Consider the following 25,261-nt stretch of genomic DNA (forward strand, 5'->3'; position numbering starts at 1 on the left):
CACTGTGGGAATTTAAAACTTATCAGCTAAAATTTCGAGTCAAACCACAAAAGTGCGGCGGAAGCAGATATTTTTAGTTCGCTTGCCAACAAAAGCAACACAAATGTTTATCTACACAAATATATATTTTTTGCATTAAAAGTTAACATGATACATATTTTTATGCACAATTGCAATATTCTGCGCCCAATATAATATTTGAATTCAATTGATGGGTTTTTTGAAAGGCAGCCTCAAAAAGGCTTATTTGTGGGAATGAAAAAAGTGCTTTATCAATGCTTTAAAATTTCAATAGTATATTTCTACATATTTTAAGCATACACAATAAAATTTTTTTAGCAAACTATTAAATATTTCTCAAGTTTCACACGATCTCCAACTGCGCTAAACAAAAGGGTGGAGGAGCTGTTGCAACAATTTCGACATTCTTCGTAGAAGAAACCTGAAAAAAATCTCTTCAAGCTAGAAGATATTTTCCATGCAACGACGGACAGTTGGAAAAAATTACAAATTGGAAGTTAAATTTTATCTAAGTGCTTGGAAGTTTTGTCCAGAAAAACTTCGATTTTTGAAAAGATCAAAAATGCATTTCTTCGAAAATCGGACCATTGGATAATTTGTTTAGAGTATTTAGCAAGTGGTGCTACTGGAGATATCAGCATAAAATATGTAAAATCTGATAGTAATCCCGCCAAGTTCTCTATATAAAATCTTCGAAGACAAGTGGATTACCAATTTTTGCCCTTAGATTGATCAAAACTCGATCATTGGTTTGAGTAAGATCACCTTAGTACATATAGAAACATCCATTCATTTAATAGATTTAATCATACCTACAAGACAAGAATCTTATGTCATAAGGTCAGCATCTGAAATATGTGATATATAGTCCGATTTATACAAGTATTACAAAAAAGTTACCCATCTAGGAAACTATTTAGGGTTATAAAAACCAGCTGTTCTTGAGTTCTCCCAATAAATCCATTGGCTGTTGCGATGTGTGCGTAGGGGCGGCGTCTTGTTAAAACCAAATTTAGCCGATATCAGGAGTTTCAATTTCAGGCGTGAAATATTCGGTTACTATTGACGGTTACGTTCTCACCGTCATATTTTTTGAAGAAATATGGAAATATACCAAACCGTTTTCTGAATGAAATGGCAGCTCTTGAAAATCTTGAGGTTGTTATTCGTCTAAAATGGGGCAACTTTGCTTGTTTACATATCCATTGAGCTAGAAATGGGCCTCAACGCAGAACAAAATTTTGTTCGAGAATGTCGGATCTTCTTGGACCTTTTCAACAGCCCGCTTGGGAAGGTCGAGCGGCTTCAGTTATAGCACAAGCTGTATTTTATATGCTCTTAATATAAGATCTCGACGTAAAATGCGATAAGCCGTTTCATACGTCAGTCCGAGTTGCTGCGAACGGCGCCGAATCCACGGCTTTCGTATACACTCTCAGCTACGGCTGCTATATTTTCTTCACTGCGTGCTGGATGTGGTCTGTTTGGTCGAATATTATCCAATAATGAATGCTGGGTCTCAAGATGGGTGATAGTGTTGTGAACAGTACGCTCAGTAGGCCGATTATATTTACTATAAGTTGAGCGAATCTCGCGAAATATTCTTACAGATCGTAAGTTTTCGTAATAAAGTTGAACAAAAATGACACGACTCACGCGTGATCTGTCAAAAATGGAGCTATCGAAAAAAGTACGCCAACATGGATCAGCTGTTATTCCAGTAACGTAGAATGATCTCAGCAGCAATCGTTAGTTCATGATGTCTGCTTGAAACTAGGTGAAAAAAGTCTAGATGCGAACTGCTGACATTGTGTCAAGAACATAGTTGGAGAATAAAGTATTAAATTTTTTTTTTTTTTTTCCAATTTTTTCGATGACTCACCCTGTATTGTGACAAATTATCACCCAAAGTTTCATTATAGAACCTGATTTGCTGCAAATATTATAACACACTTATCGACAATCAGATAACAATGATTTGAACTAGCTACAATTCGTCTTTCAATTCTCGAAACCCAACAGAGAGGTTAGTCATAACAACAAATATTTGCTATTTTCTTATAATAAAAATCGAAAATAGCTTATCTTCTCTGTGCATTTCAGCACACTTGCTTATTATCTTGGTAATAAAGAAGCGTTTGTCATATATTTGCCATGACGTAACGACAATCTTGAATTTTTGAACTTTTACTGCACCGATTTTGTGTTAAACCCTGTGCTAAATGTTGTAATCTCAACTGTTAGGCAGTTAAAGGCACACTTATAACGGAGTTGCATGTGCGGTCTAAAGCCAAACAAATTAGAAGCGTTAGTGAATATTAAGTGGATCTATTTTTTCAAAGCGTCGAATTCTCTAATAACGGTTAATATTTGTGCAAAAACGGTAAAGAGCATGCCTCTAAAGAATTCTCACAAGGCAGCCGTGGACCATGGTACTAGCTCGCCGCACACAAAGAAGAAAGGTAATAGCGCTTGTATATGCACGTTGCAACTGTATATATGTATGTATATATACATACTCGTTTATAGAAATATACGCTTGCTGTGCTGTGGACAAATGCTGAACTTTTCATTTATGTTTCGCTTCATTAAAATTCTAACCTACAATTAGTGGTGGTGGAAAAGTTCATTTGCGCGTCGTCCGTCGTTTCGTGTAAATTGGCTTAATTTTAATGAGACTCCGCGGTCGTTGGCAAAACGAATTAGCTGAAATTATTAAAATTGCACAGATTAGTGATAACATTATTGTTTATTAAAAAAATTACGGTATTTGGGAAAAATATGTGTCACGGCTAACGGAGATGGAAATATTTTGTACCTCATAATGAGATAGCAGATTAAGCTTCCATATTAGATATTGTCATTAGTTTAAATATGGTTGAAGTTGTTTTTGTATAAAAGAGCGATTTGCTACTGTGCCTGGGTATTGAATCGATTAGTTGACGTTTTTGTGGGGCTGTCATAATTTGGAGGGACAGAAGCGAGAGTTTTCTTAAACAAGTTTTTGATCCTATTTTTTTTCTTAGAACCTCTTCTTTTCCATTATATATTCAGCACAAAAACGAAATTTTAAGACGCCTTAAGTACATTTATTTTAAGGTCAATATTTTCGGATCTCTTTTATAGAATCTATACTGCATCAAGCAAAGCTAATTACATTTAGGCAGGCAAAATCAAATTTTGTATTTTGCAGCGAATTAAACTTACTTTATTTATTCTCAATAAGTGTTTTAATAGGTCTTGAATGAGGTAAGGAACAAGCACAAATACCCCGCTCTCTCTTTTTCGACTGGACGGCAATAGCTTTCTATTAGTTTTCTGGCCCAGTGTGTACGAAAAAGATATCCCGAGCAAAATTGACAGAATAGATATTAAATTTGTTTGGCAGTGAAGGAATTGCAAGCGATAAGGAGGCGGGTTTTGTCACGGGATATGTTTACCATATCCCTAAACTTTGCAAGGTTGTACCCTCCTAGTAGTAGCTTGGTGAGGGGCATTCCTACTGCCTGTTGCAAGTACCATTCTCTATCCACTCTTTTCTCTGTGCGGAGCAGCGACTATATGGTGTGGCGCCCCATCGCAATGCACGGTTCTGGCCCCATCATCCTGGACCGCAACGGGCTAGTTCGTCGGGCTCATTGCCGGCTACCACTTTATTACCCAGATCATCTGACCACGGTTGCAAACTGATAGGCGGTTCATCCTTTCAATACACTCCTCCACTAAAAGCGATTTGACCTCATAAGCTGAGTTTTGTTTTTAGTGTCACTTGACTATCGCTGAGTATAGCGTGACGATGGTTTATAGCGTTCGAGAAATGCCTGTTTTATGCTTTCTGCACAATGACCACTGCATAGTTCTCTCAAGAAGATCGATGCTCCATTTATCCCATTGGTATGAAGAGTTTTTATGTAACTCAATGCCTTCTTTTTATTGCGTCGTAAGTTTATCCTAGTAATGCCGTTTCTTTGGAAGAAAGGCTCTTGACAGTGTCTTTTCAAGGCTTTCATTTCGTTGAGACGACATTAGCGTCCATTTGCCAAAACCATCTGCTGACATGAGTAGCATGGTATGTTTATCTACCTGTTTGATCACTAATGCAGAGGTGTGCACTCCAGCATGACTGCAAGTTGGGCAAATGATTCTTGCCACCGAAGCACAAACGCAAGCGAGCCTTTGCAGCTTCGATAGTTGAAGGCCCACCAAAAACTGCGTTGCTTTCGATGCTCAAGCAACCGTTCCATAAGTTAAAATGGGTCATATGACCATGATATAAAGTCATCTGATGAAACCTGGTTTGCATATGTTGATATCATAAGTTTGGTGGCTTTTGACACCTGATGTGCTGTTTTTTTGAGTCTAAAGTGTGACTATTGTCCTCTTATAGCACCTCCAGTGAGACCGTGGGGTTGGAAGAGATCTTCGTTTTGAATTATATTAGTCTGGTATACTAATGACTCTGACTTCTTTGAAGTGCTTTTCTGTTTGGTAAATAAAAATGAATTATCTCAATATTTAGAGTGTTTTTATTTATCCCATTGAAAAAATTATTGGATTGAAAAATTTAATACTTTTTACTATTATTATTGTTTCTGGTTGGAACCTTCAAAAAATAAAGCACGTGGGTTCCCCAGTGATTTTGACTCTTGATGTTTTCTGAATTCAAATATTTTTGATTATTCTTATTCTATAGAGATGTCATTCTGGTCAGAACTACTGAAGTTAAATTTCAAGGGTAAATAAAAAAAGGCATAAAATTTGAAAAATAAATCCTTTTTTTTAGAAAGAAAAGGTTGTAAAAAATTTCGTAAGTTCAACGAGAACTATAAGTGTGTAGAACAACCTGTTAAAACTAAATTTGAAAGCAATCGGCTCAGTAGAAAAGAAGTTAGGACCCGTGCTGACCAGAAAAACAATGTTTTCGAGAAAAACGCGTGTTCAACCAACTGGAGGGAGAGGACTCCGAGGCGCTCTAGGAAACTCGTTATAACTCCCGAAATATTTCGAATTTATGTCTGAAATTTTCACAGTATATTCTCAAGACATTGTACTTTCAAATTAAGCCAAAAAAAATTTTCAATTTTTTGAACCCAAGTTACCAGTTTTTGACGGATTGATACTTAACCCTACCGTATTGCACCATTCCTTTGCTAGACTTAATCAACTCTTAATCAACTTTGAACTATGAGAAGGTATCTTTTCTTAAACATTTTCTAAAAACTCAGAAATTCCTAGTTCATAGTTTAATTCGAGTTCGAGATTTAGATACCAAAAATAGAAGTTTTCCCCATATGTTGAAGACCGGTCTATCTCATTTCAGTTCTTTTTTGTATAGGTGAGGTTGCATTATTTTGAACTAGCGGATAGTGTATAGCACCGTGAGACCGTGGGGTTGTATAGTTAGTTGAATTATATTAGTTTGGTATATGAGTAACGACTCTGAAACTATTTTTCTTGAAGCTTTTCGGAAAGGTACTAACAAATTCTGAATGAGCTCATCTCCAAAAAGTTTGTACAAAATTGAAAATTTGGATTGAAAACCTACATAAATGTTTGCCCTATTAAATCATTTGAATGTACTTTTTAAAATAAATATATTAGTTTTGCGAAAATTGAACACAGTGGCATTATCGTACGCTAATTTTTGGAAATATTTAGGTATACATAATATACCGACATGGCGGAAATACCAAAAATGTTGCTGTCAAATTTGATGTTGAGTATGTATGATGTTATGGTGAACTTCTCTTCGATTTTGGGGGATGAAAATATTGATGATATTCTTAAGTGAATTAAAATTCGTTTTAAACTAACTTATAATAGAAAATTTGGCTCAAGATTGTGGTTTTCTTTTCTAAACTAGATTAAGCTTTAACTATTATATATTCACTTTTATGCATCATCTTATTATTGAGTTCTTTATATTTGCTAAATACTGCACTAATTTCTAAAATTAACAACAAAGGTGATCTGACAGCTGATTTTATTAATAACACGACTTGTTCAATAAACACAGTATAATACGCTGTTGCAAAGGATGGAAATGCAAATATGAAATACAAGCGTTACCGTTACACATAACAGCTATAGTTAGAAATTAGCGACTTGTGCGAGCTATTAATGCATCGAAAAGCCATTATGAAGTGAAATATGAAAATAAATGTGAGTAATAGCTGAGCCAGGCAACAAATGAGTGCAGTGAGGGAAACGCAAGCCGTGCAACAACAAAAATAAAAAACGTTATATAAGGGGGAGAACAAAGTGATTGTAGCGCTAAAATTAGAAGAAGGGCGCTGCAATGTAAAATCTCAGCATTGCAATTTCATTCAAGCCAATAACAATAATATTTTATGCAGCTGATAATAACGGTAATGCGGTTGACATCCCAAAACGTGCAGCCAAGAATAAACCAAAGCTGACAGGGGAATAATACATAATGCGAGGGTGCGTCACTTATTTATATAAGCGCTTTAAACGCGATATTTATTCGCTATATCTGGAGAGTCGCACACACATGCACATATACGGGGTGTATCTGTCAATTGCGGGAAAAGTAAATATCTGCTTCATTAATGCAAGTTTTATATACATTGTATGCATATATCCATATATATATGTATGCATGCTTGTTGTAAATAAAACATTTGCATGTGTGTATGTATGCTTTCAATACCATTCGCAGCGCTGCTTCATAACTTATGCAGTCTCTTTTATTTTTAGTGCTGTCAGCTCGCATTCGCGTTATTACAACCATCAGCAATTTATTATAAACTTAACTAAAATTAAATATTATAACGATGAAAGCGCGACTATGAGTAGTTGACTGTAACTAATGAGTCCACGACAACTAAGTGGCATTTATGTGGCTGATAACGGCATGTATGACAGTGTTATGGTGTGGGGTGGCACAGCTGTGAAGGCAGATAACTTTTTTGTTTTTCAGTGGGTTGTAGAACTAAGATTTACGACACATGAGTGTTCGTGTGCCTTGCCATGTGAGTAAACAAATAAGTAGGTATACTGATGCCAATATAAAAGTGCAGTTTTTATACCCAACACTGTAACTGGGATTGGTAAAAAATATTTTTTGATTTTTCTGACTTAAGATCTCGTAACAGGAAGCGTAGTAAAAATATTAAGTGAGTACTAAGTACTCAAATATCATATATGTATATAGTATATAAAGCTTGGATTTTCTTCCGTTGCGGTACAGTTTCGTGATAATCCGGAGTATCTTTCTTGGCAATGATGAGCACAAGCAAAACGTGCTTTAACAACGAGTTCTCAAAGGTCAATGTGAAAACAAACTTGGCACAAATAAAGTTTGGATTATCTCACTTCGATTTTTTCGATACGTACTGCTTACGACTGAAAATCAATACCAAAGGACGCTGTCGATATAAAATAACCTTTTTTTTAGTCGAAGGTTCATTTATGAAAAATAAAGCGATGTTTGGATCACCGTGGCTAAACCAACTTTGAGCTATCAAGGCCTATATTTAAGTATTAATTTAATGGTTTAGATGCGTTTCCTCGAGGAAAAACAGCTTCTTTAACAATTTTTTTTTTGTTAGAATTTTTTATTGTTAAAAGCATACACTATTAACAAAGAGACTGAAATTTTTGGAAAAAAAAAATTTTAAACTTGGCCATGGCGACGCCATTTCCGGTGATCCCTCGCAAAAAAGATTTGCCTGCATTGCCAGGTTAACTTCTGATAGAATCATCTGAAGTAAAAAAATACGTATTTTTATTAAATTCTTAACTTAGAACTTGGACGAATGAAAAAAACTGAATATTGAAATCGATTTTTTCAGACATTTTTACAAAAAAAAAAATTAAAATTTTAGTGAAAATTTTGGGAATTTTTATTCGAAAAAACATCCTTCGATCAAGTATTTTAAAATTTTATCTCAAAGACCTGTGTGAATTTGAATGAAGATCGGTTGAGTGGTTCTGGAGAAGTCCTGTCAACTGACTTCAGAAACACATAGTTTCCAGAAATACGCGTTTAAAGATGGCGCACCTAGTCAAGCTAGCTACGAGCGCACAAGTTCTCAAGGCTGTATCTCCGAAACTATTACTGGGATCAACTTGAAAATTTTGGACAATATTGTACTTAATAACATAATAAAAAAAAATGATTTTTTGAAACCCGTAAGCTCACGTGACCCTTTAAAGTCACTTTTCTATTGAAGATGTAAAAAATAATGCTCTTACTATCGTTGTAGAGGTAGCTTGATACATCGATAACCACCTTTCTGTGATCAAACTAGTTTAAAAGACAGGGCAAAGAAGTTGAGTTTAAACTGACTTCATTCCTAGCAAGACTCATAATATTCATATGTACATCACATACTACTTGTATGTATGTATATCACAACACATTTTTAGAACAGTACGGAAAAAATGAGTGACAATATCAAAAACTGTGGAGACCAATAATCATCTAGAAATCAGAGAATTATAAACTGATAAAACTTCGGCTCTCTCAGTAAAATTTGACGGCAACCACATGCGTTTTCTGTTATTTATTGTGCGATAGTACTTATAGTATTGTGTATATGACTCTGATCTATCTCTCAGTGGATTAATCGACCTCTCGGTTACGAACCTCTTTCTCGAACAATTCTCATTCACTCTTATAGTGTAAAATGTGAATGATGTCTCTGGATGTGGTGGTATATTTGTATGTGAAGTACAAGAGTGTGTGGGAGCTATATTTGTTGCGGTGGATCGCTCTGTTAATCATTCCTGCTGTGGTGAGTTTTCTCTAACTATGGAACTGCTGAGAAATTCTGCTTATAATTTGGGCATATACCCCATACTTGAGGTAAATAATTACCTCCTGGAGCCTCAGTTTATTTGTTTACTGCGTGATTATTTATCAACTCGTTCGTCGTGAATTCGTTTACCACATGTTCCATTGATTTAGAGCCCTATTTGATTTGTGAAATTGCCTGTTGTGCTATTTTGCTTTCAAATTATAATTTATAGTATTTGCATGATAGGCATGAAAATGCGGCAAGTTTATAAATAAACTTAAACCTTTCCAGCTAACAAACGCTGGGTATAATTAATAGCGCCATAGCTAAACTTTTCATATTTACAAGCTGACATGTTACGTATGCCCCCGTCTAATATATGTGACAGATTGGAGGTGTTTACGTGCACTAGCACTTAACTTATAAACACTATGGATGTTTATGTGTGTACATATGTACACTAGCGGGATATTTATGTATTTATATGCGGTATCCAGCTAGTGTTCAGCCGACATTCTAAAAGGTATACACACACTCACAGGCATATATTATTTAATAATTGTTTATCTGTTTGTGTACTCACTAGCTCACTTCGTAGAGCTTTCATAGCTGTGGGCAGGTGCGCGTTTGCATCCGCTTTCCTGTTTACTTGCGCTGCGCGGCGTCGATGTCGGTGTCGGTGCAGCTGGCAGCTGTTGCGCATTTCGCGTTTTCCACACACGACGCCAATTTGCCGATATTCAATGGCAAGCGCCAGTTGCTGCCTATCTGCCGCCTCAAACTCGCGTGCCACAGACGCGTTGCGCTTCTTCGTTTTTTTTTTTTTTGTGTAATGACCAAACAAGGATTTTGCTAACAAACCAGCGAATTCGACAAGGTCCTTGCGTGCGCTAGTACATGCGAATTCCGACGATTTTCCTGCGACGAAGTTGTCAAAATTGTTGCATAATCCAACGAATGTTGCGCAGTGACGAAATTTTCGCTATTTTAATTTGCATATTTTCGAAAAAAGTGAAACTGAAAATAATTTTAACTGCATATTGTGGATAACTCGCAGTGAAAGTTGCAAGCTCTGCGTCCCCTGTGTGCGCTGTGTCATTCAATTTCCACGCATTGTTGCCACCAAGCGCGTGTTTTGTTGTAAATTTTGTAAAAAGTGTAAAATTTCGCACGCGTTCGCAGCTTTTGTGCGCGCGCGTGTGTGTGTGAAATGTTAGTGTTTCGTTGAGCATGTTAATATTAATGATGCCACCGGAGAAGCCGCGGCAGCCACCACTACGACGCTGCAGAGATGGTAAGCATAAAGCTTGTGGCGGTGTGGTTGGAAGTTACACATAAAAAGCAAGTCAGCTCGCTCTTCATCATTGCAGGTGTGGAAATGCATGCTAAGACAGCAGACAGCAGAGCAAAGACGGTCTTCCTTAACTAGCTATGCAGTTACTTGGCGTTGCCTTTATGTTGTCATGTTGCATGCAACCACAACTGCTTTAACTGCACAGCTAAAAACCCCAGCTCACACATACACAAACACAAAAAGGGTCCCACAAGTTGTTGCTGCTCATCATTGCTGCTTGGCTTTCGTGGCATGCTCATTCTGCTTCCTCGTCTTGCTTTGCATTATCCTTGAGGTTATTGTCTGCGCTGTGATTTATTCATCTCAGACATTCCTCTCTTTAAGGCATTTCAGATTGTGCATATTAAAGGAATACCTAAATAGAAAAAAGGCAAACGTAAAATAGAAATGCGAAAAGAAAGCGTGCGAAGATAGCTTTAGGGCTTCTCGCAAGTATGCAAAGAAAAATGCGCATTTTCATGCTTTGTTGTTGTAGCAGAGACCTGCTGCTGCTGCATTGCATTTGTTGCTGAAAAATGTTCTTCTTCTCATGAAATATTTGTTATTATAATGTTCATTTCAAATATTTCAAGGACAATTATTGTGTTGAGGTTGAGGGGAAGCTGTTATGTCATGGTATTCGTAGATTTATAGTCTGAAGTTCGGGTTTTGTAGTTTATGAGCTTGAGGTTTGGGGGTAACAAGTAGCTTTGTAAATTATTTGATAATTGTATGGTGCTAGGTTATTAATATTTAGCAGCTAAGTACTATATACCGAACACAAGTTCTGTGAAAATGTCCTCTGTTGGCCCTGATACCTTAACTACGAGTAAGTTTGACCGATAAAATTTATATTAATCTCTATATGGCTAGTAATTGTAATTATTGTCCATATTTTTCCGTTCTCAAAATATACACTGACAATATTATTGAGATCATATGCACCAAAATTCATTGAAATTTGTAGTTAGGTTAGTGAGTTGCTTCAGGCAAGTACTGCAAGTTGAGATAGTTTTGTATAATGTGAATATCAACTGGTTAGACAAAAAAGTGTAAAGCTTTATTAATGGTTTCATTGCTCTTCAACGGTACTTTATTTTTCTTTTCTTTCTATGTATTCCCTTTATGTGTTTTGGCATTGCCTTATTTTTACTAAAATTTAACTTTGTTCCAAAATTTAACTGCGATCTCTCATGGCAAAGGTTTAGATATGAAGTTCTTTTTAAACGATTATCAATCTTCATTCAGACGTATTATGTAGTTTTTTAATACATATTACAAAGAAGGTATACGAGCTAAGTATAATGCTCCTGAGAATCATACTCCGAAAGCGGGTCCATAATTTTACAGATATGGTAACTAAACTAACGGAAAATCAAATTATTAAAATAATAACCGAGTTTAACTATCACATTCGCAGTAGGCTGAACAGATCTAAAGACTATTATTGTGCGATTATATTGTCTAATGCTCGGAGAGGTTAATATAAAGAGAGAGTTGCCACATGTTTGGGTATTGTTTGCAAATTATTTTTATATATATTAAAAAGATCATTAATGTTACTGGTTTCCTACTGATCCAATCAAGATTACTCTCGAAAATGGTTTTTGAGGAGTGTTGCCATATTTTACTGTTTTTATTTAATAATATTGAATTATTATAGTGGTATAAAATGTATAACAAACTAGATAACTTTTGAAAAACGTAAGGTTTAAGTTAATCTTAAAGAGTGTTGCCACCTGTAATATTTTTTTTAATTAAACTGAATTGCTTAAACAAATGAAATATAATAAAATAAAAATGAAATAAATAAAAATAAGAAAAGTTCAAAAAATATTTATGTTGAAGCTATTTTTTGAAAAGGTTGCCATATTTCTATATATTTATTTAATAAAATTGAGTTATAATGGTTGTAAAAAATGGATTTAATTTTTAAAAGAGTTGCCATCTTTTACAAATTTTTATTGCACTGTATTAATAAAGTAGCTGAAATATGGCAACATCACCATCAAATAAGACCCTTTTAAAAAATATTCATGTTGGAGATATTTTTGAGAAGTGTTGCCAGCTGTTTTAAAAAATTACACAACTCGGTAAAAACAAATAAATTACCTGCAAATTAGCAAATTAAATTAAAATTTATCGCATTAAAATTCGTTATTGCAATTGTTGGATAAATCATATTTTATGTCATCATAAAGAAATTTACAAAATCAGATTTCTATGTATGTCCAAAAAGTATTACTTTTGAGCTTTGATAGAAACTGCAGCCTTTCATTTACAGATTTTCTGAACTTTCTCCTGAAATCGATGTCTTTTATTGTTAATTTTTTCAAGAAACTTTGAAAAACGAAAAGAAACGAACACATATTAGCTGATCAAATTTGACCAGGACTGGTCTATTTAAACTACAGACAACACAAACACAAATATCGTTTGATCAAATTTGACCCGGACTGACCCGGATTTAAGCAGCGGGCGCAGACGGAATTGAAAACAATCTCTTCGCAAAGTAAAATATTTTTTCCCAAAGTAAAAGTTTGTTTTACCAAAGCAAAAGATTTTTACCATCGAAAAAATTTAATAATGAGTTTGATTGATACGTTATGTTTCCACTGGAATAGGTACTACGGAATCATTGAAAATGTTTAGGTATTTTGGGGAGCTGGATTCATACCCAAAGACCACAATCTTTTGCAGAAACGATGTCGAGTAAATATTGCAAAAGAGATGCTTGACAACGTTAGTGGTAATTTTTAAAAGAGCTGCCATCTGTTAACAGGAGACATGGATTTATGAATATAATATCGAAACTATCCAACAATCCACCGAATTTCGCTGAAAAAATGAGCCGAAACCGAAAAACCAATATTCGCAGAAAACTCTGACGCTCACCACATCCGAGGCTTATAGGAGTAGCATGTTTATAGAAAGTTGGAGCCTGTTTTGAAGACGTTAGCAGAAATGTTTATTAAAATACATGAAAATGTTATTGCCTGTTATTAGTCCGTTTCAATTTTGATCAGATAATAAATCTAACTGAGGAAGCATTTGTTTCAGGAATATTGAATTAAGCCATATTTAAGTAATAGAGGCTATTAATATTATATAAAATATATTCAAATATTTAATTAGAATGTCGTGATTTAACTAGCAAGCAATATTAAATTAAATACACAAGTTTAATTGGCATATCCATTAAGTATGCACATTGAATATGTTCAAATTAGGTCACTACTTATTAATTACTAAGCAAATATTAATTTTAACTGTACAATTATGAGCATCATCCGTTATCAGATACGCACAGCGTATTGTCACGTTTACTGTCAAATTTCCATATTTTAACTAACGAAATTTAGTTAAAATGCATGTTTAGTTATATGCATATGTATGTATTTCGGTTCATTCGGCTTATAGCCGTAAAATTAAATTCTGCGAACGCCATAACTCAATTTTATTTATTGAATAATTCTAATAAGCTCAAATATATGGCTAAAGCTGAACGCGCGAATGTAGCGCCTGTTCGAATTTGTGGTCGCATTAAATCAATAATAAACAAGTAATAAAGCAGATACTGCAATGACAGAGCAAATTTTATTGAACCCACTAAGCATATGCGAGTGTTTTTAGTGAGGAGTGCACATTCGAGTGCATTTAGCTGACGTCGCTGGTGCTGCAGCTGTGGCATTTTAATCGGATTAAGCGCGCCAAAATAAATTTATTCAAATGAGCAGCTGCATTTGCTTTCAAAGTGTTGATTTGTGGGCGATTTGAATGCCAGTGCTTACAATAATTTAAATTCTAAATGAAAATGCTACTAAATTTAACAAATTTTGAAGTCAAATGTTGGTTGGTGTCACTCTTTTGTTCCAATTCACTCAAGTATATAGCTAATAGAAATTGCTGCAAACTTTTTGAATTGTTTAGCATATTTCATGACGATGATTCATGTATACAAAAACACTTAAGTACTAATAATTCTTAACTATTTGCTTACAGATTTTCATCGTGAGAAGAAACTATATAAAAGACCCTACAATCCAATGCCAGCCCGAAAGGGGCTGCTTGCGCCCCAAAATACCTTCTTGGATACGATCGCAACACGTTTCGATGGCACACGTAAGTGAAGTAAATAAATTTGATTTCTATAGCTGTGTTCCAAACAACAAAAAGCTGTGAAATGTGGTATAAAATTAGTGCTGAAGAAAATTCCAGCTCTAGGCTTAATTTAATCGTTATATTTATATTAGTATATTTCAAAAGGTTGACATTAAGGTAAAATGTTATTTTATTAATTTTTAAGGTTGCTTCAAAACTGAAATGTCTTCAAATAACGAATGAAATTAGGCTAAATTTAAACTAAAAGTATCAGCTTTGAATGTAATTTTTACTAAAATACTCGCTAAATTTTTCCATACTTAGTACCTAAAGGCAACCCTTATCATGGAACATTCTCCTGGCCGTACTTTCTCTGCTCACATAACTGCGAGGTACTCTTTTGAGAAGGCGTGCTATAACTTTTTTCAAGAATGGATCGCAGTTAAGGGGAAAGTTGCTGGTGGAGAATTCTATCAAGAGCTCTCCATCTAGTTGCAGATTGCCAGACTATTGTAGCGTCTCTTAAGACGAGTTGACTGCCATCAAGGTAGCACGAGATGTATTGCTCCGAAGCGCAGTTTTCTTCAGAGAGGTGTGCTTTCACTCCGATATACTGGCTTTGAACTTGTTGATTGTGTGCTTAAAACTAGTGAATAAGTGCTTGACCTTATTTGCAATAACTTCAGGTTTCTTCCATGTTAGACTTGTATGGGGGCCCGGCTATAGCAAAATCGCCTGAAACTGCAAAGCCGATGAGCTTTATAGGTAGGGCACGCTTTCCCAAATTGCATCCGATTGACAACGAGTCGGTCTCCCGATGTGTTCTTACATTCTGGCGTTGGACTTTTCGACCTGCGCTGAGCTCAGCAAGCCTTCTGGTCAACAACCAGAACTTGTGCGACTGCGAGATCCTTCTGGCCCAGAGCGAACCGTAAGACCTCGCCGCAATTTTTGGTATTTGAACTGGACACTGTCCAATAGGCTTACACTTGATGTGGCTAAATATTCTGTCGGACTCGCTTTGCCAAAGCTGTAAGGAGGTAGGCAAGGTAGAATCATCTTGTAACTTCCATCTCTATTGATCAAAACTATCTCCCAATATTAATAACGGATTTTTCAATAAGAGCTCTACAAAAACGTTTTGGGATATCAATTAAATACTTTAGTCCTGGCATTCGATTCCATTATGTATGAAACTCGATTTTTTCTGCACGGCCACCACGGGCTCGCTTGCAGAATTCCAGAGGCTGTTTTTAAGCACGTTCGATATTCGTACGAAGTTCATCAATCGTCGCTGGCTTGTTGGCTTAGACCATAGACAGGAAATAGTCTAACGGACGGACCGTAGCTCCACAGGAAATAGTCTAACGGTGGTTTGCTGCCTGGCCAATAACGCATATTTTGCTTATTGGCAAAGCCATTCAGCCAGAAATGAGCTTCATCGCTGAAGGTGAATGTCCGAATAATTTTCAAGTTATTGCTCAGCCCAATTGACGAAGCTACGACGATTCTGGTGGTCAAGCGGCTTTAAATCTTGCGTCAATTTCATCTTGTTAGAATGTAAGCCAAGATTTTTGGGCAAAATACGCCCCAACGACGTCACAGAGATGCCCAACGCTTGAGAACGACGTGTACGAGATTGATACGGGTCTTCTTCTATTGATGCGCTAGCGCCTGCAATATTCTCGACACTACGGGCACTTTTTTGTCTCGCTGCCATGTAAACATATTGTGCTGTGCCTGTGGATTCAAATTTTTTCACTAGACGCTCAATTGTTGATTTGACAGGACAATTTTGACGACCATAAATTGAACGTAGCGTTCTTAAGGTTGAGGCCTCTGACTTCGAATTTCGGCAATTTCGACGTATATCTTTCCATGATGAAATGACAAACCTTACTAAAGAGAAATGCCAAAAGAGCGGGAAAAATATGGTGTCGTTTGTTGTCCTTATCCAAATCAAGATCATGATACCATTTTGTGCTAAAAGAGAAGCCGAAAACTGGTGGGTATCATAGCTTCGTTGCAGCCAAAGTTAACGTCATTAATTACTCTTTGAGCTTAGCACATTTTAAGTTTAATTTAAATTGTTCTACGCAACCGTGTTGCATGAAGTATAAGCTATCAATAGACATGACAATGGAGATGATTTCTATGCTCATGACGCTGATAATGAAATCCTCTTTGGTTACGCAATCGCACTGTCCACCACGAAAGCCACAGCATAGCTGATGCCCTTCGTAGTTGCCGAAATGAAACACTCAGGCATGCAGTTACGTAATTACATTACCGTTACAAAACAACTGCGTGTGCGTGGGTGCGTGTAGTTTGCAATTCACATATGTCAATTGTCATCAATGCGTGCCCCGCCCACCCCTTAACACACTTACGCCCACAACACTTTATGAGCGCAATAAATCTTACCGCAATGCATATGTACCGTTAAGTACTTTGAATTTACTGCTTGCACACACACAAACGCACATGCCCGTGTACTTTGAGTACTTTTGATGTACTCACACACACACGCGTGCATCAGTTGGCCGAAAGCTCTTGCTAATCCACTCGCTGGCTGTTAAGTGCTGTTAAAGTGTTTATGACTTAAGAGCGTTTGCTGTTGCTGTTGTTTTTGTTCTTGCAGTTGCGAGCTGAACCATGTAAGCGCTTAGCAAATACTTAGGTGCTTGTATAAGTAATGCGCTCATAGCGTGAAATATGAATGATACACGTGCAAACACACGCACACACACACACTTGCATATGAGCATTGCGTAATGCCAAAGGAAAATTAATTAAATTAATTGCATAGAAGTGGCTGACGTCGTCTCGTGTTGCATAAAGCAGTCACACATAACTGGATTTAAGCAGCAATATTCCAAATGACATTAGCGAAGTGTTTTAAAAGCTTTCAAGAAGCGCACTAAGTGCAATTCGCAACGTGTGTGTGGCAGCTTTTAATCAGCAATTAATTTTTCGAGTATTAATTAAGACTTCATTTGGCTAATTTTTATATGCATGTACAGTTATGTTATGTAAATTCCTTTGGAAATACTTAACATCATTTTGCAGTCTGAGAATACAACCTACATATCTTCCTGCACTAGCGCGTATTTTGCCGTTATATAAAGATAGTAGAATTTGCATGGAAATGGCTCCATTTTGTCGTGGGTTGAATTGAGTAAATGCTGACATATTTACTCTTACATTCGAACTATAAATAACTTAGTTGCTCAGTCACTTTATTTGTGTTATCTTTGCGTCACAACTAACGGTGTTGGTGGAGTGTGGTTATGTCGGATTTAGTGGTCAAATGTGGGAAGGAAATACGTAAGCTCATGTAATGAGTATGCAACGATGCTATAATTGTATGATAGCCAAATTATATATTTTGAATAGATCTGACTAATTTCTTCGAATATTACACGGTTGCCTTGGAAAGTAACCTGTACCTAGTTTGGTGAAGATATCTTGTGATATGAAAAAGTTTTCCATGCAAGCACTTTTTCGATATCGTTCAGTTCTGGCAGCTATAGGCTATATTGATACCATATCGGTCATACCGCCAAATGAGCAACTTTTTTGTCAAAAACGATGAGGAGTGCAAAATTTCAGACCGATCTCTGAAAAACTGAAGGACTAGTTCAAATATACTATTGTGAGCAAAAAATAGTAAGACTTTTTAATTTAAATTTCTCGCAAACGCCTTTCGTCGAACCTCGTGAATTCGCCTGACTTAGCTCCGTGGGATTTCTCGATAATCAGCAGACTAAAGCGACCGCTCCGGGGAAACCGTGTTCAATTAATGACATTAAATGTGAATCGCTACGCGCTTTGAAAGCTCTTCCGGAAATGGACTGAAACAACTGTTTCGAGGATTGGGAAAAACGTTAGCATAAATATATTGGAGACAAGGGGGATTACTTTAAGGTGGACGACATAGATTTTGAAGAATAAGTTAAAAATTTAAAAATTATGAACAAAATCTTACCATTTTTTGTTCATAGTTGTATATGTAGATAGTTGGACAGACAGACGCACAAAGCTAAATCGATCTAGCTCGTCATGCCGATAATTTATACTGAGTTTTCCAATAAAAGTAATAAGATTTATTTAATTATAATTGTTAAGGAAAATCAAATATTTTTTATTTAATGCGAAGTACAATCGATACAATTAAGTTCTGAGTATAACACCATTCAAATGGCCTCAAAGATCTTTTCTGCAGACACAATTTCGATTAACTCATTTTTTTTCACTAAATCCAGTCGTCTGTCATGAATAGTCCGTTCATTATAGACTTCTAAAGCTTGAAAATAGTCTGGTTTATTTCTAAAGATCAATGACTTTAAATAATCTCACAAGAAGTAGTCTAGTGGCGTTAAATCACAACTTCTTGGAGGCTTTAGTTCTTGAGTGAGAACAATTTCATACGCATGCAAGCCCAAAGCCATCCGGTTGTGGTTTGAGACCGTCCCAATTCATGAGAACGTTTTGGAATCGACAAATTGCGGTATTCAGCAACACTTGCCTGAACGGCAGCATTATTTTCATAACTTCGAGTAGTTCTCTCTGGTCTGGTTCTCTCTAAAATTGGCCAGATATGACTGCGGAAATGATTCAAAGGCAGACCCATAAATAAAAGTGGGATGAGTTCTAGATTGCTCGGATACTTTTATTGTGTTTAGTAAAAGTGTTTCTAAAATTTTTAGAAAACGAGACCCCCGCAGCAACGAGCCCTAAGATTTGTCAATTACTGGTTTTTGGCAGTTCATTTTTTCATCCGATGAAAACTAAATGTTAGATGCGTAAGACTCAATGTAGTTATTTTATAGTTTATATATTTTAAAAAATCAAAAGTGTATTCAGGAAACAGGTCGCCAAACTTGAATTATGTGGTTTATAGCAAGACTCCTTAAATTTTAAATACTACGAAGGTTTTGGGGATTTTTCGGCACTACGCTCCATTTGATTCATTAAAGGTCTTATTTTGGTTGAGAAAATATTCAGACATATACAAAATGGGTTTATAAAAAAAAGATTATTCTTCGGCAGACAAATCTAAAAATAATATTAAAGTATGTTTCCAACTTGAAAAAGCTTTCTATAATTTCCCAATTGCTTTTCGGTGGAATTCTTGAGCAAAAACCCGTCCGGGGATATTTTCCATTCAGTCATCGTTAAGTAACAAAATTGCCAATTATGAATGTAAATGCATACATCCAAAAACGAATAACTGTTACCAAGCTGTCTGCGCAGTTTTCCACCGCTGCCATGCAACAAGTGGTAATGTGCAAGTGCATTGTTAAGCGTATAACATTGTGACAACCATGCACGAGCTCTAGTCAACTCAAACCGCGATGCCATTAGTGAAATCGAAATGGTAAAATGTACTTGTTTTGCCTGCAAAGCTTACCGAACAATGCTACAACCAAACCGTTACCATTGCCTGATTAATGAACTTACCCCGCCGAATGATACACGGCTCCAGCTAGAGACTGTGCTGCTGCGCACAAAAATTCCATTGGTTGCGCAAAAAGTTTAGTTTTCGCAATAATTCAATACCCTTATTGCACTTACTTACCTGCACGCCCTTCACCCCTTTGGGTGATTGCGCTGTGGCGCGATCTGCCTGTGATTTCGCATTTATGTCGTCCACTGTGGGGTTGCCCGGATTTCGTTGCGTTTCAAAGCAATTGCGAAAATTCGTTTCAACATTCCTGCGGCTCGCGCAAACAGCTGGGGAACTAATTCAATTACAGTTAGGCGTTTATGCCACTAACAATTTGTATTTGTTGCCGCTCGCCAAAGCGCAATTATTTGTGGCAGTGACCGGCTTTCGAGTTTCGCTTTGTTGCGACCGCAGAGCGTACTTTTATATCATTAATTAGTGGGTCCGCGAAATGCAACGAATTTTGTTAATTTTTTCATTTGACTGTAACAGCAAGCTTGCAAAACTTTTGTAAATTATTTTGCTTTTAATTGTTTCTTTTTAGAAATTTTTTGCTAATTGCATTCGTGTTAGTTTGCAGGATCCGAGTATTGTTGACTATTTTGGTTTTCTTTGTGATGATTTTTATTTGTTGTAGTTAACCCTCTAATACCCAAGGCTGCATGTGGGCGGTTTGATTTCGAGTCCCCTTTATTACTTTTAGTTGTTTCCAATTTCGAACATTTTTGTGACGCTAGATTATTGAAAAGTGTCGACGTCTGATTCATGAACCCACGTCGCGTCACTGGTAATGATGATTATGATGAATCTAGCAATATATTTGCGGCCGTTTCACGACGTCATTTTTGTAAAAGATTCAAGTCTCTTGCTGCGAGTGTAACATTGACTCGTTTCATATCCAAATCTCTCTGATGCCAACACGACAATCTTCAAGCACTCGGTCTGTTTGAGTTTTATAATCTTGTTTTTAGGTTTTATAGAAAATTTTTGTATTTTAGAATATGACAAATCGTGTGGTCTTTAAGAAGATATAATGCTAATGCTATGGCAAAGTATTTAGTTTTATAAAAAGATAAAGGTTTGGTATTGTTTTTTAAAAGTGTTTTCTGGCAAGTGACCGCCGCGACCGGTCTTCTGAGATGTCCAATTTTTTATCTTTTTTTGCAGCAGTTGTTGTCGTATGCAACAATGACGCTTCAATACTCTTTAACCGTCTCAGGGTATCTGCGTAGAAAAGCGACTTGACATAACGCCGTTCGATTCAGGATAAGTAGGAGTTTAACCTACTAAATTATCCAGAATGAAGCTGCGCATGGGTCACTCTCGATTCTCGTGGCAACTTGAGTTCGTCATCTGCAATGGGTGGTGGTTTGACTCCATGTATGCCACTCACTGAGAGTGAAGTTAGTGGCGTTCGATGATTGGTCGGTTTGGTTACAAAAATTTCTCAGAAGCAGTTTGTAAGTCGATTTTCGAATGCTCTTCTAGCTAAGAATCTCCATATTGTTCCTAGTAAAATGGAAATGTCTCTATTACGGTCTTAGTTCTCCTTCCTTCAACTCTTTTGCAGTTAAGCTGCTTTTCTGTATCACAATACCAGGCTACACTGCCTCTAATCGGCAAATTCGCAGGAAAAATGAAAACGATGTCCAGATTTGCCTTGAACGGTCGAGTGAAAACTACCAAACCGGTCGTCCATTAAGCCGTTCAGATTGAAATGAGAACTGTTGACCTGTAGAGTCGCCACAACACTCAAGCACTCTTCTCATTCCCAAACCGTTTGCATTTTCAGCTCATTGTCTGTCTGCTATAATTACAACTCGTCCCAATGCATAAATTTCCAAAACATGACCAACACACAAAAATTGGATTCAGTCCAAAAATGGCCAAATCAGCAGGCAACGCAATGCATTCGCTTCGTTGTAAATCATTGCTGCATTTGCATTTTTAGGTTATTGGGCGCTGTGCTGTGGTAAGCCCGGTGGAGTATCGATAAGTGCACAGATGACAGTTGAATGTCGAAATCGCGCTCTATTGCGGCCAAAAGTGTGCTCTAAAAATATTGCACAGCTACAGCAATTTCATGACGAAATATAATACCCCGAAGCTGCTCCTGGCTCAGCACTATAAATGCAATGAATATACTTTGGATCTATATACCTGGTCATATGCGAGTTTGTGTGTATGGTATTGATGTTGTTTACTGGTCGGTTGCCTGGTGGCTATAAAAGCCACAATTGCGGCAACTTAGTTCGCCGCAATCAGTAGCAGATGCGACATGTTGCCGGAAGTGTATGTGTGCAGCTTCATTTTTCCCATAACAACGACAAACACACACATGTATACTATATGTATTGTATACTATATATGAGAGTGCACCTAGCAAGCAAAAATCGGTAAAATTTTGGTTGGTGGCTTTGTAGTCTGCCCCGGGCGTAGTTTATAAATGTGGATACTTTGTTTTAATAGAGTTCTGTTCTCTTGTTTTTCTGTTGTTTTTTATTTTATAAAAATGTTAAATTAAAGTTTTTCGAAACACTGTCGGAGAGACCAAATTGACAGTTAGAATTTGAAATTCAGGATTTGAAATTTTTTTATGAGAGATATCATTTCAGGCATAGTAAGTATTGCATTTGAGCCTATCCATTGCTGTTCTGCTCTTGACTTGAACATTTCTTGCTTAATCCTACTTGTGTTAGAAACTCAAAAATTATCTCAAAAATATAACTACTCTCCATGGACCACGTACATATATATGACATGGTGTCGTATAGAGAACCTAAAGTGGTTTATGCGTGGTTTATTGGCCTATTAGACTAACCTAAGTTTCTTTCAATAAGTTGATTGTTTCGTTAGCTGTATAGTATGCAGCGCCGTTTAGTTAAAACCAAAGGTCGTCTATATCAGCATCTTCCAACTCAGGCCCGAAAAAGTCATTAATCAAGGCTTAATTTTTGAAGAAATAAGACCAATGAATCTCTACCCATAGAGCATACCAAACAGTGGTTTTTGCGAATCTAACGGTATCTCAACGATGGCTTGAGGATTATCAGCACCTCAAATGCGACAATTTTGTTTATCAACGTACCCATTCAATCAAAAGTGAGCTTCATCGCGGTACAAAAATAAAAAATTTGCTTTGCGCAAACCAAACCAAACGATTATTTTGTTAAAGTTTTTGTTGTTATACCGGTTATCTAGTTTGTGTTAGGGTGGTAAGGTTAGATAACTTGTCATCGAGGTCTTCCATGGTAAGCCCAGGAAACCTGCTGTTTCAGCAGGGTCGGACCATAGAGAGGTGTGTCAGATATGTAGGGTTAGCTAAGCATGCAAAGTTGCATGCTAGACGTATATTGAGAATGGGGGGGAGGGGTGTCGATTCAGGATAATTAGGAGTTTAACCTACTAAATTATCCAGAACGAAGCTGCGCATGAGTCATTCTCGATTCTCGTGGCAACATGAGTTCGTCATCTGCAATGGGTGGTGGTTTGACTCCATGTATGCCACTCACTGAGAGTGAAGTTAGTGGCGTTCGATGATTGGTCGGTTTGGTTTTCGTTACAAAAATTTCTCAGATGCAGTTTGTAAGTCAATTTTCGAAAGCTCTTCTTGCTAAGAATCTCCATATTGCTCCTAGTAAAATGGAAATGTCTTAGTTCTCCTTCCTTCAATTCTTTTGCAGTTAAGCTGCTTTTCTGTATCACAATACCAGGCTACACTGCCCCTAATCAGCAAATTCGCAGGAAAAATGAAAACGATGTCCAGATTTGCCTTGAACGGTCGAGTGAAAACTACCAAACCGGTCGTCCATTAAGCCGTTCAGATTGAAATAAGAACTGTTAACCTGTAGAGTTATCACAACACTCAAGCACTCTTCTCATTCCCAAACCGTTTGCATTTTTAGCTCATTGTCTATCTGCTATAATTACTACTCGTCCCAATGCATAAATTTCCAAAACATGACCAACACACAAAAATTGGATTCAGTCCAAAAATGACCAAAGCAGCAGGCAACGCAATGCATTCGCTTCGTTGTAAATCATTGCTGCATTTGCATTTTTAGGTTATTGGGCGCTGTGCTGTGGTAAGCCCGGTGGAGTATCGATAAGTGCACAGATGACAGTTGAATGTCGAAATCGCGCTCTATTGCGGCCAAAAGTGTGCTCTAAAAATATTGCACAGCTACAGCAATTTCATGACGAAATTAAATACCCCGAAGCTGCTCCTGGCTCAGCACTATAAATGCAATGAATATACTTTGGATCTATATACCTGGTTATATGCGAGTTTGTGTGTATGGTATTGATGTTGTTTACTGGTCGGTTGCCTGGTGGCTATAAAAGCCACAATTGCGGCAACTTAGTTCGCCGCAATCAGTAGCAGATGCGACATGTTGCCGGAAGTGTATGTGTGCAGCTTCATTTTTCCCATAACAACGACAAACACACACATGTATACTATATGTATTGTATACTATATATGAGAGTGCACCTAGCAAGCAAAAATCGGTAAAATTTTGGTTGGTGGCTTTGTAGTCTGCCCCGGGCGTAGTTTATAAATGTGTATACTTTGTTTTAATAGAGTTCTGTTCTCTGTTTTTTCTGTTGTTTTTTATTTTATAAAAATGTTAAATTAAAGTTTTTCGAAACACTGTCGGAGAGACCAAATTGACAGTTAGAATTTGAAATTCAAGATTTGAAATTTTTTTATGAGAGATATCATTTCAGGCATAGTAAGTATTGCATTTGAGCCTATCCATTGCTGTTCTGCTCTTGACTTGAACATTTCTTGCTTAATCCTACTTGTGTTAGAAACTCAAAAATTATCTCAAAAATATAACTACTCTCCATGGACCACGTACATATATATGACATGGTGTCGTATAGAGAACCAAAAGTGGTTTATGCGTGGTTTATTGGCCTATTAGACTAACCTAACCTGAATTAATATTGTATATATAGGTTATGGTGTATTTTTAAGAGTGGAATCAAATATTTTATCGAGGACGCGATTCAAATTAATTCTCGAATGAATAAAATTTTAGCCACTTTGTTATGTCAGCTTGGCATACTTATAGTTAAATTTTCAATCCTTTGCATATATTAGCAATATAAATATTTCAGAAGAAAAACTATCTTTTGGACAACCTATAGAGTTCTTCGAAATTGAAGACATAGGTTGTAGTATACTTTTAAGATGGCAATAAAAGATATTTTGACTTCAGTAGAATCTACCTTTGGACAATTTTAAGGTCATTTGAATATGACTATAAATATAACAGTGTATTTTAAGATGGTGGTCAATTTTATTATCAAGGACGCAAACCTAATAACTCTCTTAAAGGCACGTAGAAATATTAAAATTTCACTAAACGCAAGAACTCTCGAATTATTGAGTTCTGAGCAATTCTTGAGTATAAAGATATCATTATTATATTATTTTTCAGTAAAAAAGTAATTGATTGGATAACTTATAGTGCAATACGATACTGAATTAAACTAATTGTGATATACTTTTAGGGTGTAACAAAAAAGATTGTATCAGCGACTGAGTGAACCTGAGTAAATTTTTTTTAAATACATGCCTTTCAA

General features: G+C 36.5%; 1 protein-coding gene across 3 annotated transcripts in view; it reads left to right on the plus strand.

Annotated features, from left to right (window-relative positions):
- LOC126757577 (potassium voltage-gated channel subfamily H member 8) overlaps window positions 1-25,261 on the plus strand; it is a 191,078-nt gene that overhangs the window by 85,527 nt on the left and 80,290 nt on the right. For 2 of the 3 annotated variants that reach the window (XM_050471587.1, XM_050471588.1), the window contains exons 1-2: window positions 9,873-10,080; window positions 14,122-14,241. In XM_050471587.1, coding sequence (XP_050327544.1) covers window positions 10,017-10,080; window positions 14,122-14,241 — 184 coding nt within the window. In that variant the 5' untranslated portion in view covers window positions 9,873-10,016. Of the gene's footprint in view, window positions 1-9,872; window positions 10,081-14,121; window positions 14,242-25,261 lie in introns of those variants that run through there. The other variant, XM_050471589.1, reaches the window with a different exon arrangement.

The sequence above is a fragment of the Bactrocera neohumeralis genome, chromosome 4 (genome assembly GCF_024586455.1).
Source record: "Bactrocera neohumeralis isolate Rockhampton chromosome 4, APGP_CSIRO_Bneo_wtdbg2-racon-allhic-juicebox.fasta_v2, whole genome shotgun sequence".
Taxonomy (NCBI): Eukaryota; Metazoa; Arthropoda; class Insecta; order Diptera; family Tephritidae; genus Bactrocera; species Bactrocera neohumeralis.